Here is a 12,148-nt window from a genome sequence, read left to right on the forward strand (position 1 = left end):
TAATAGACATTTCAAACTTAACATTTCTGCTATCCATATCCTTTTTCCTCTAGTGCACGAAAATCTGCTGTCGTTCAGTCTTCCCATCTCAGTAAATAGAAACTCCATTCATATACTTGGCCTGAAACCTGTATTTTTATACACTCATATCCAATCCAATTGATCCTATCTTCAAAATGTATCTAAAGCTGAGTATTTCTACCACCTCTATTGCAGTCTTATTGATATAAAGGATATTTCAGTAGGTAGAAAATTGGAAAGGTTTGGGGTTATTTTCATTTTAACATTTAAAAAATATCCTTCCATTATCTTCTGACTTTCATTATTTTTGCTGAGAAGTCAGCTATAAATTTATTTTTAAGATCAATAACTTGTCTTTTATAATGCACCCACATTTATCATAGGTTTTCTATTTATATATACAAAAAACAAGAATTACAGAGAGACTACTTAGGACCTGTATAATCCAACTACATTCAATATAATTAAAATACTGTTGTTCCGGCTCTCCATTTTTTCATTTGATAAGAAAATTATAACTTTGATTCCATGCGTAAATTCTAATGATTAGAAGTTGAGTCCTGACATAGTTCAACACATGTCTAGATTTCAATATCTCTAAATTGAGTATTCCAGGCCAAATCAGCCAAAAAGAAATGCATCCATTGCTTTTCACAGCTTTTCACTTCATTGCTGATAAAGAACAAAATCCCTAGGGTTTCAAAACCAATACTCATTATTTGTGTTTTTATACTGCTTAAATAAACTTTCTTCCTAAACAGTGCTGTTTTATAAGAAAAAGCTGTAAAAATAATGTTATAGGGCATTTGAAGTGATTCTTCAGCTGGATTATAGTTAAATTTCACTACATTTTCAAAATTTTATTTAAATTGTTTTAAAATCCACATGTATTGATTTTAGAGAGAGAGAAAGGGGGAAAAAGAGAGGGAGAGGAATACTGATGTGAGATTAGGGATCAAACCTGCAACCTAAGTACATACCCTGACAGGGATTTAATCCACAACCTAAGTATGTGCCCTGACCAAAATTAAACCTGCAAACCTTTGGTGTACACAATGCTCCAACCAACTGAGCCAACTGGTCAGGGCAACTTTTTCTTATTGTTGATTTATTATGCTATCCTGCAGGCAGTGATTTTTTTCTCAGATGCATGCTGGATTAGGTGGCTAGGTAGGTTCCTGTAACAGTCCATGGTAGTGTACAGGCTATTGGTCTCCGTTGTCCAGAACAGCTCTCCACAAGAGCCAAATAAGCTTCTGTGGTAGCACCAATGTAACTCTATTGCCTTGCTTCCATGACCCAGGGGCACAGTGCTGGCTCTGCTAATAGGTTCTTAGTCAGCCAGAGTGCTGCCTACTTAGTTCTCTGTTGCCATAGGAAAATTGGTTATGTTTTTTATTTCTTACAGTATTTTAATCTCCCCATTTTTATACCTATTATTTGGGGGTATATATTATTTAGATATTAGCATAGTTTTCTTGTTTATTTTTTACAAATTTATTAATGTATAATTGATATACGATATGTAACTTAACTGCATATGTTTAAAAGGTACAATTTAATAAACTTTGACATATGTATATTAGTATACCCATCAAATTATCCCTATAATCAGTATAATGTAATTACATATATGTTTCCTTTGTAATCAAATGTTTCCTTTGTAATCCTTTCCTTATGCAGCCACCACCTGCCACCGTTACTCAGGCAGCCACTGATCTGCTTTCTTTTTTTATTATCTTGGGTTTTCTAGAATTCTATCTAAATGGAATTGTATACTATGTACTCTTCTGTTGATCTACTTTCATAGAGCAAATTACCTTCAGATTGATTAATTCATGTTGTTATGTGTTTTAGTAGCTGATTCATTTTTTGAGTCATATTGCATTATATTGATTCTAGAGGCCAGTGCACAAATTCATGCACCAGTGGGGTCCCTCGGCTTGGCCTGTGGGATCAGGCCGAAACTGGCTCTCCGACATCCTATGAGGGGTCCCTGATTGCAAGAAGGTTGCAGAGATGCGGGAAGTTGGCCAGTTGGGGAGGAACCCTGGGAGGGCTCCAGGGCATGTTTGGCCCATCTCGCTCAGTCCCAATTGGCAGGACCCCGGCAGCAAGGTAACCTACTGGTCGGAGCGTCTACCCCCTGGTGGTCAGTGCACGTCATAGCAACTGGTTGACTGGTCAACTGCCCCATGGTGGTTAGTGCACGTGATAATGAGCAGATGAGTGGCCTTAACATATCATTAGCATATTACACTTTCATTGGTTGAATGGATGACTGAACAACTGGACACTTAGCATATTAGACTTTTATTATATAGGATACCAAATGGACATTTGATTTATTTTCAGGTTTGGCTATAACAAATAGAACTGCAAATACAAATCTCTTTGTATTTACATGCTTTCATTTCTTTTGGGTAAATACCCAGGATTTGAACTTCTGAATCATATGCTGGATCTATTTTAACTTTTGAAGGAATTAAAAACTGTTTTCAAAAATGGTTTTGCCATTTTATATTCCCACCAGCAGTGCATTTTTAATTTTAGTGATACTAGAATTAGAGTGGGTGTTTAGTATTATATTTTGGGTTTAATTTGCTTTTTTCTAGTAATCAGTAATGTTGAGCATGCATTCATTTACTTCTTTGCCACCTATAGATCTAATTTTATGAAGTGTCTGTTCAAATATTGTCCATTCTTAATTGGGTTGTTTATTTTTTTATCATTAACTTATAAAAGTCTTTTATATGTTCTAATTACAAATTCTTTGTCAGATACATGTTTTGAAAATATATACTTCCAGTGTATACTATTGATGAACAAAGGTTTTTAATTTTGGTGAGGTACAATTTATTGAAATTAGTTTTATTTATAGCATGCTTTTCATGTTCTATTTAAGAATTCTTTGCCAAACCTAAGGTCACTAAAATTTTTTGCTGTTTTGTTCTAAAAGTTTTATAGTTTTAACTTTTGCATTTAGGTCTATGATCCTTTCCTGAAGTAATTTTCATGTAAGGCAAGCATATCAAACTCACGACCGGCAGGCTGCATACCTTGTCATGTGGCCCGCTGGCCACGAGTTTGACATGGTTGGTGTAAGGTATGAGATTAAAAGTTTCGTTTTTATGTGTGGACTAGTGGCCCAGTGCACAAAATTCGTGCACATTAAAAGGGGATTAATTAGAGGAAATATTTTAATATTGCTATTTGCCCTTTATAATAGAAATGTCAGACATGAAAGCAAATTAGTAAAATGTATATGAAAATCTTGCTCCTGTCAGACTCTGGGGCGCACCATGGAACCCAGAGTCAAGTCCCTGCCCATCCATGTGCGCCTCAAAATCGCATGAGACTCAGACCCGGCCAACCCCCTCCATTGGGCTAGATCCAGACCCGGCCAGTCCCACCCTTGTCAAGCCCATCTGTGCAGGGGGTGCAGCCTCAGGTGCCCGGGCCTGGCGCTGGGTCAGGGGGCACAGCCTGGGCGGGGGGCACGACTTGAGGTCCCCCGTCAAGCCCCGCCAGGTGGGGAACATGGCCTGAGATCCCCTGCCAAGCCCTGCTGGGTGGGAGATGTGGCCTGAGGTCTCCCAGTTCAGGGCAAGGGGAGTGGCCTGAGGTATTCCAGCCCAGCATTGGGGCGGTGGGGTGCACCTTGAAGTCCCCCATCAAGCCCCACCAGGTGGGGGGTGGGGGGGCGCAGCCTCCGTTCCCCTGGCCTGGCACCGGGGCGGAGGGTATGGCCTCAGGTCCCCTGGCCCAGTACTCGGGCAGGGGGCGTGGCCTGAGGTCCCCTGTCAAGTCCCACGGGGGCACGGGGAGGGCACAGCCTCAGGTCCCTGCTGATTGCTCATTAAGGCTCGTTACGGGAACTTGGCCTCCGCTGTGGGTGCAGCCATCTTGTGTTACAGAAACCTCCGCCTCTGCTGTGGGCGACGTCATCTTTGTGGCAGGGTGATGGTCAATTTGGGAATCCTCTTTATTAGGTAGGATCTAATCTAATAAAATACAAACATGCAAATTGACTGTACCTTCGCTACGCCTTAAGCCATGCCCACCAGCCAATCAGAGCAACTATATGCAAATTAACCCAACCAAGATGGTGGCTGGCAGCCACGGAGCTGGAGCGAGCAGGAGGATTGGTTGCTCCAGTGATGGAGGAAGCCAAGCTTCCCGCCTGCTGCGGCCCAGCTCTGAGCTCCACTCAAGGCAACAAACTTTCAATTATAGAAGGTAAATAAACCCCAGAATTAAAAAAAAAAAAAGAGGCCTGGAGCTTCCATCGCCGGAGGGGGGCCTTCACCAGCCTGAAAACGGCCCTCAGTCCCTCACCCAGACTGGCCAGGCAACCCAGTGGGGACCCCCCCACCCTAAAGGGGGTGTGGCAAGCCTGAAAACAGCCATCAGCCCCACACCGAGGCTGCCCAAACCTCCATGGGGTGAGGGTCCCCACTGGGGGGGGGGGGGTGGCTTGACCAGCCTGCAAACAGCCATCAGCTCTTCACCCAGACTGGCCAGGCACCCCAGTAGGGACCCCCACCCTGAAGGGGGTGTGACCAGCTGCAAACAGCCATCAGCCCCTCACCCAGGCTGGCCAGGCACCCCAGCGGGACCCTCACCCTGATCCGGGACACCCTTCAGGGCAAACCAGCCAGCCCCCACCCATGCACCAGGCCTCTATCCTATATAATAAAAGGGTAATATGCAAACTTACCCTAACAGCAGAACGACTGGGAATAACTGGTCACTATGACACACACTGACCACCAGGGGGCAGACGTTCAATGCAGGAGCTGCCCTCTGGTGGTCAGTGCGCTCCCACAAAGGGAGCTCTGCTCAGCCACAAGCCAGGCTGATGGCTGCCAGTACAGTGGTGGTGGTGGGAGCCTCTCCCGCCTCCTCAGCAGCACTAAGGATGTCAGACTGCAGTTTAGGCCTGCTCCCCATTGGCAAGTGGACATCCCCTGAGGGCTCCCGGGCTGCCAGAGGGATGTCTGACTGCCTGCTTAGGCCCAATCCCCTGGGGAGCGAGCCTAAGCCAGCAGGTGGTCATCCTCCGAGGGGTCCCAGACTGCGAGAGGGCACAGGCCGGACTGAAAGCCCCTCCCCCACCCCGAGTGTGCAAATTTTTATGCATTGGGCCTCTAGTAATCTAATAAAGAGGGAATATGCTAATTGACTGCCCCGCCCTCATATATGGCAACTCCTACACCCAATAAGGCAGGGATATGCTAATTTACTGCATGCCCTCAAAGATGGCGGTGCCCACAGCCAATAAGGAGGGAATTTACTAATTGACTGCCACGCCCTCAAAGATGGTGGTACCCACAGCCACAAGATGGCCGGCCAGGGAGGGCAGTTGTGGGTGATCAGGCCGGCAGGGGAGGGCAGTTGGGGGCAACCAGGCCTGCAGGGGAGGGCAAGTTGGGGGTGACCAGGCTAGCAGGGGAGGGCAGTTAGGGGTGACTGGGTCAGCAGGGGGCAGTTAGGCATAGATCAGCTAGCAGGGGAGTGGTTAGGGGGTGATCAGGATGGCAGGCAGAAGCGGTTAGGAGCCAGCAGTCCCGGATTGTGAGAGGGATGTCCGACTGCCAGTTTAGGCCAGGGATTGGGTCTAAACCAGCAGTCGGACATCCCCCAAGGGGTCCCAGATTGGAGATTGGAGAGGGTGCAGGCTGGGCTAAGGGACACCCTCCCCTCCCCCCCACTGCATGAATTTCGTACACCGGGCCTCTAGTTATATAGGATAGCCATTGTTTCTTATTTGTTAAGATTATCCCATTAACCCATTGAATTGCCTTGGTACCTGAAAATTTAATTGACCATATATGTGTGAGTCTGTTTCTGAGCTCTATTCTATTCCATTGATATATTTTTCCATGTTATGTTAGTATCACTTTGTCTTGGTAATTGAAGCTTCATAAAAAGTCTTGAAATCAGATACTAAGTCCTCCAACTTTATTCCATTTTAAAGTTGTTTGAGCTGCTTGTAGGTACTGCACATTTCTATATAAATTTTGGAATCATCTTTATTAGAATCATTTATTTACAAAATGTTGGGATTTTGATTAAATTAAGTTGAATCTATATGTCAGTTTTGGAAAAATTGTTGGTGAATATATAGAGCTTTTTAGTCCACATAATATCTCCCCATTTATTTAGGTCTTCAAAAATTACTCTCAGCAGTATTTTATATATTCAGCTATTTACATCATGTATTTTTTTAAAATTTCAACTACTAGATTTCTCACATTTGTTATATGTTTTTTCCCTTAGTTCTTTTTCATATCTTCTCCTTTTAATGTATTTACTAGTCTAATTTAATATTATTTATTTATTTATTCCAATATATCTGCTACAGTTGGATTCTGTAATCGGTGAGTTGGTTTTTTTGTGTTTGCTTTTTTTAAGTGGCTGGACTTCTCAAATGTCTTATAATTTTTGCCTGTGAACATATGTTTTCCCAAGGTATCACTTTTATTAGTTTGTATGTAAAAATATTTTCTTCCTTTAAATCTTTCTACTCTCCCCCACTATAATTGTCATAATAGACACAGATTTATAATTTGTTCTGCCCAGGACTTAAGTTCCCTTAATGTTAGTGTTCAGATTTTTTTTAATGCTTTTAGAGAGAGAGATAAAGGGAGAGGGGGAGAGAGAGAAACATTGATGTGAGAGAAACATATCTATTGGTGGCCTCCCACACACACCCTGTCCAGTGATCAAACCCACAACTTGGGCATGTGACCTAACTGGGAATAGAACAGGGGACCTTTCAGTGCACAGGACAACACTCAACCAACTGAGCCACACCAGCCAGAGTGTGTTCAGATTTTTCCTTCATGTTTGTTTAGTCTAAGATTTTATATATTATCCCGGAGGCCTGGTGCACTTCATGCACAGGGGGAGGGGGAATCCCTCAGCCCAGCCTTCACCCTCTCCAGCTGCACCCTCTCCAATCCAGGACCCCTCAGGGGATGTCTGACTGCCTCTCGAAATCCTGGATTGCTGGCTCCTAACCGCTTGCCTGTCTGTCTGCCTGATCACCCCTAACCACCTATGCCTTCCTGATTGCCCCTAATGACCTCTGCCTGCCTACCTGATTGCCCCTAACTGCTCCCTTGCTGGCCTGATCGCCCCTAACCGCTTCTGCCTTGCCACACACCTAGGACCCAGGAGTTCCTCCTCCGGCCAGTCGCAGGCACCCGGGACCCAGGCTTCCCTCCCTCTGGCTGGCCACAGGCACCCAGGACCTGGGCCAGCTTCACCTAGGCCGGCTGCAGCCACAGGGGACCGTGGGCGGGCGGCTTCACCCGGGCCACACCACAGGTGCCTGGGATTGTGGGACAGGTGGCTTGTCCCTCTCCAGGGCCGCAGTTGCAGGTGGTAATGCCCGGGACTGCAGGGCAGGTAGCTTGTCCCTCTCCCAGGCCACAAGCACAGGCACAGTGCTGGCACCCTGGACCACAGGGTGGGCAGCTTGTCCCTCTCCTGGGCCGCAGGCACAGCCGCTGGCTCCTGGGACTGTGGGGCGGGCAGCTTGTCTCTCTTCCGGGTCGCAGCCCGGCTGGTCCCCATTCCTCTCTCCCCAGTGTTGAGTGTCTGAAGCATTATGGCATGATGGCGTGAGGGCGCAATGACTATTTGCATATTAGCTCTTTATTATATAGGATTAGCTACTAGAGACCTGGTGCATGAATTCGTGCATGGGTGGGGTTCAGCTGGCCTTCCCCCAATGGGGGCCCATCCAGCCAGGCCTGCAAGGGGGAGGGGACTCAGGAGGTTGGCCAACTGGCCCCTGCCCCCAATTGGGGGGGGGGGGGGCTGCAGGCAGTCAGCCTACCGGCCCCATCCCAGAATGGGATTGGGGGTCTGATTAGCAGCGGGGCCGGCCAGGGCGGCTGACTGGGGGTGGGGTTGGCCAGGAGGAGGGGCTGCGGGCAGTTGGGGTCGCAGTGCACATCATAGCGACCAGTCGTTCCAGTCGCTTGGCTTTTATATAGAGAGATTATTTTTTGGAATATTGTGTTTATCCTCTCTTTCTGGAATTTTGATTAGGTGATTGAACCTTCTCATTCTGTTCTTTATGTCTTTTAGCTTTTCTCTCTTTAGTTTGTGCTTTATTATAGATTATTTCTATGGACTAGAGTTTTTTCAACTTACTGATTTTATCTTTTGCTGTGTCTGTTGTGCTCTTAAACTTGTCTGTTGATGTTTTAAATGTTTTTTATTTCAATTATTATAGTTTAATTTTTCTGAACTTTAGTTCTTTTTAAAAATCTGCTGGTTCTTTTTTCTTATGTATTTTATTACTTTATCTTTCAGTATTTAAATACAACTATTCTTGCCCAGCTGGCATGGCTTAGTAGTTGAGGGTCAATCTCTGAACCAGAAGGTCATAGTTCAATTCCAGGTCAGGGCACATGCCCAAGTTTCAGGCACAAGCCCCAGTGGGGGACATGCAGGAGACAGCCAGTCAATGATTCTCTTTCATCCCTCTCCCTTCCTCTCTGAAATCAATAAAAATATATTTTAAAAAATAGAACTAGTAGGTTTCTTTGAAAATACTACAATCTATAGTTCTAGGGGATCTAACTTAGTTTGTATGTCTTTTGACTCCCACTAAGTTTGGATTATTACTTAATGTGTTTTTAAAATTTGAATTGTGAGCTAATTTTCAACATGCCTGTATCCAACGTTTAGTTCTTAGCCTGGATGGAGGATATATCCCTCCAGAGAAGTTTTGTGTTTATTTCTGCCAAGTGCTCTAGCTTATACAAACACCCTAGAGCCAGATTTTATTTTGATTTATTGTCCTGAGATAAACAATACCCAAGAAAGATTTTTTAAAAATTATTATTACCCTGAGCCTAGCAGTGGTTGGTTGACAAACTGATTTTGTCTAGTCTGACCTTTTCACTTTTGTTATAGTCCTCAGTGGCTTTATGTGGGGGGGCCTTAGTTCTAATTCTTGTGTTGTAGGCATCTCTATGACCTCATCTTTTGTTTCTGAGTTAAGACCCTAGACCAGTGGTTGGCAAACTGCAGCTCGCAAGCCACATGTGACTCTTTGGCTCCTTGAGTGTGGCTCTTCCACAAAATACCGACTTCTGCGCATGGGCCACGAAGTTTCAATCGCACTGTACATGCGCGCCCGCACATGGTATTTTGTGAAAGAGCTACACTCAAGGAGCCAAAGAGCCACATGTGGCTCTCGAGCTGCAGTTTGCAGACCACTGCCCTAGACTAAGGACACATGTAATAATTTAATCAATAAAGAAATTTTTTAAAAAAGACCCTAGACTACTGAGACAGGCAAACCCCAATTATATCTAGCATAACATCAGTTCATAGTCTTACAGCTCTAATTTGGCTCCAGGGGGCTTCCCTTACAATTTCTTACAAGTGTAGCCACACATTTAAAAAGATGCTTCTTTATATTGTAGGATGCTTCTTTATATTAGAAGACTTTCAGATTATCTAGTTTCCATAATGCCAGAAATTATGGTCTGTTACTTTTTTATAGACTGTGAACTCAATGAGGACAGGACCAGTGCCCATCAAGTTCACTCTATGTTCCTCAGCACCTAGTACCTGGTACATACTAACTAGACACTTAATAAATGTGGAGTGAATGAAATGCTGTTCATTATAGATTTATTAGTAATAGGGAAAACGGAAATAAACCTAGATGTCTAATAATAGAATACTGAACTAAATGTTTATATTTACTTAAAAATAAATAGCTATTGCTCATATATATTTTTCAGGCAGAAAATGATGATTTGGAGGACTGTGTTATAGACTGAAAATTATTGAAGATTAAGTGTAGGTGAAAAAATCAGATTCAATTTTGAATTTATAGTATGGTAACTAAATATGCATAACACTGAATATGAAAAATATGAAAAAGCAGCAACACTGAATAATGAACACCAAAATGCTAATAGTAGCTTATGTTGGAGTGGTGGATTGAGGGTCCCTTTTTACCCTTTATTCTTTAAACTTTCTATAATGTGGCTTTAGGAAGATACTAAAAGAAAAATGTTTATTAGTGTCCCTAAAAGTTTTTAGATTTAAATACACTAAAAGGTTGATAAAAATTTCAGAATTAGTTTTATTATTAAAATGTTTACAGAGTTTTATATGAAAATACAGAAAAAGACCTTTCTGATACTCAGCGACACCTTGCTAAGAAAAAATATGAGCTTCAGCTTACTCAGGAGAAAATTATGTGCTTGGATGAAAAAATTGGTGAGTTATTTTTTCCTGTTATTACTTTTTCTTTACATCTGCTAGAAAAAAAGCTTTCTTCTCTCAGTTATAACAAGATAAACTTGGAGATAGGCCCTTCAATTAAAAGTTTATGATTCCAATCATGGAAACAAAATAGCAACACTTTCTAATTTATGATGGTCACTTTTAAATTTACAAGTTTCTGTGTAAAAATGTGTCTTGTTCATAGCAGTTTTAATGAAACATAGTACACATTTATATTACTTTTGGTGGAAAGTATACATATATTTGGCTATATCTATGATATTAGTTGGGTTCATAGAGAAAATTGTTTTTATAGTCTGCTGTTTATGTTTCTTACCATTTATCTCTATGAAAATATGGTCATAATTTAATATTTTTATAACTGTAAAGTAAAATTTTGATTATGACTATAAAAGAACCCATTTTAAAATAGAGGGAATATATGTATATATTGTTTATATTTTTATTGATTTCGAAGAGGAAGGGAGAGGGAGAAAGAAACATCAATGATAAGAGAGAATCATGGACTGGCTACCTCCTGTACCCCCACTGAGGATTGAGCCCGCAACCCGGGCATGTGCCCTAACCGGGAATCAAACTGCAACCTCCTGGTTCATAGGTGGACGCTCAACCACTGAGCAACACCAGCCGGGCAGAGGGAATATTTTTAACAGTAGTTCAAAACTGTCTGGCATAAACAATTAGATGGGTGGAGGTGCTTTTTATTGAGATGGTAAGTACTAAAATATAAATTTAAAATGGGAATATTGAATAACTCATTTTTGGATATTTTAAATCCAAGTAAAAATGTAAGGTAAGCAGTTAATAGATAAGTTTTTATCTCAGAAGTGAAACCTAATCTAAAAATATACATTTGGGACACATCAGCAAATAAATGATATTAAAACCATGAAATCATCTAGAGAAAATATAGAGAATGAGGAGAAGAGAGTCCAGGACTAAGTAAGAAGGAGCCAAAGAATTAGGAAGAATACCCATAAGTGAGTGTTTTGGGGGAGGCAAGAGAGCAAATGTTTTAAAAAGGATGGTAGTGTTAATTATCAGATAATTTGAGAAGCTAAGTAAGATGGGGATGAAGGAGGTGTGATTGGATTTGGTACTTTGAAGGTTTTGGGGACACTGACAAAGTTTGGATAGAGTGTTGGATGTGGAAGATGGGATAGGCTGAGGAAGACTGGGCAGTGAGAGTAGAGACAGAAGAGAATAGAAGTCTGTTAAGAAGTTTGGCTACCAAGTGTGGCAGAAAAATGGGGCGGTAGCTTGAGTGGGATGTGAGGTGGAGGATTGATTATTTTTAAAGTAGGAACTCCTAGAGCTGTTTCAGAGCTTTCATTTCGTTATTGTATGCCAATGGGAATGGACTCATCTATCAGAACACCCAAAACATGTGGTTTGCCTGAAAGATAGTAGCCTGGAAAAGGGAATTGATGTATTCTCAGGTACTTTAGATCATCCTCTTGGCATGGGATAGTGCCTCTCTTATGCTGCCCTGGATGGTCGTTGGCAGGGAGTAACCTAGAGGTCCAGTCTAGCAGAGCTTCCCTAGTAGAGCTCTAGACCAGAGGTTCTCAGACTTGGGTGTGGTCAGAATCCCCTGGAGGGCTAGTGCAGACCACTGGGCCCAGCTCCTGGAGTAGCAGATGGCCAGGGCTCTTGTGTCTTTTCCAGTTTGCTCAGGTGGGTCTCAAGCTGTTGTGCATTAGAGTCACATGGGAGGGTGCTTGTTAAGACATAATTGCTCTGGCCAGTCAGAATTTCTAATTCAGTAGGACTGGGGTTCCCAGGTGATGCTGATGGTGCTGGTTGGGAAACCACAATTTGAGAACCAATTGCATAGCAG

General features: G+C 42.9%; 1 protein-coding gene across 4 annotated transcripts in view; it reads left to right on the top strand.

Moving 5' to 3' along the window:
• The window catches only part of LOC139020157 (testis-specific gene 10 protein-like), a 241,863-nt gene that overhangs the window by 20,210 nt on the left and 209,505 nt on the right, over positions 1 to 12,148 (top strand). For 3 of the 4 annotated variants that reach the window (XM_070429872.1, XM_070429873.1, XM_070429874.1), the window contains exon 6: positions 10,166 to 10,281. The exons of the other annotated variant lie outside the window; for it this stretch is intronic. In XM_070429872.1, coding sequence (XP_070285973.1) covers positions 10,166 to 10,281 — 116 coding nt within the window. The remainder of the gene's footprint in view (positions 1 to 10,165; positions 10,282 to 12,148) is intronic. 4 annotated transcript variants of the gene reach the window in all.

The sequence above is a fragment of the Myotis yumanensis genome, unplaced genomic scaffold (assembly GCF_028538775.1).
Source record: "Myotis yumanensis isolate MYYU_CA2020_CCGP unplaced genomic scaffold, mMyoYum1.0.hap1 SCAF_11, whole genome shotgun sequence".
In the NCBI taxonomy this organism is placed as follows: domain Eukaryota; kingdom Metazoa; phylum Chordata; class Mammalia; order Chiroptera; family Vespertilionidae; genus Myotis; species Myotis yumanensis.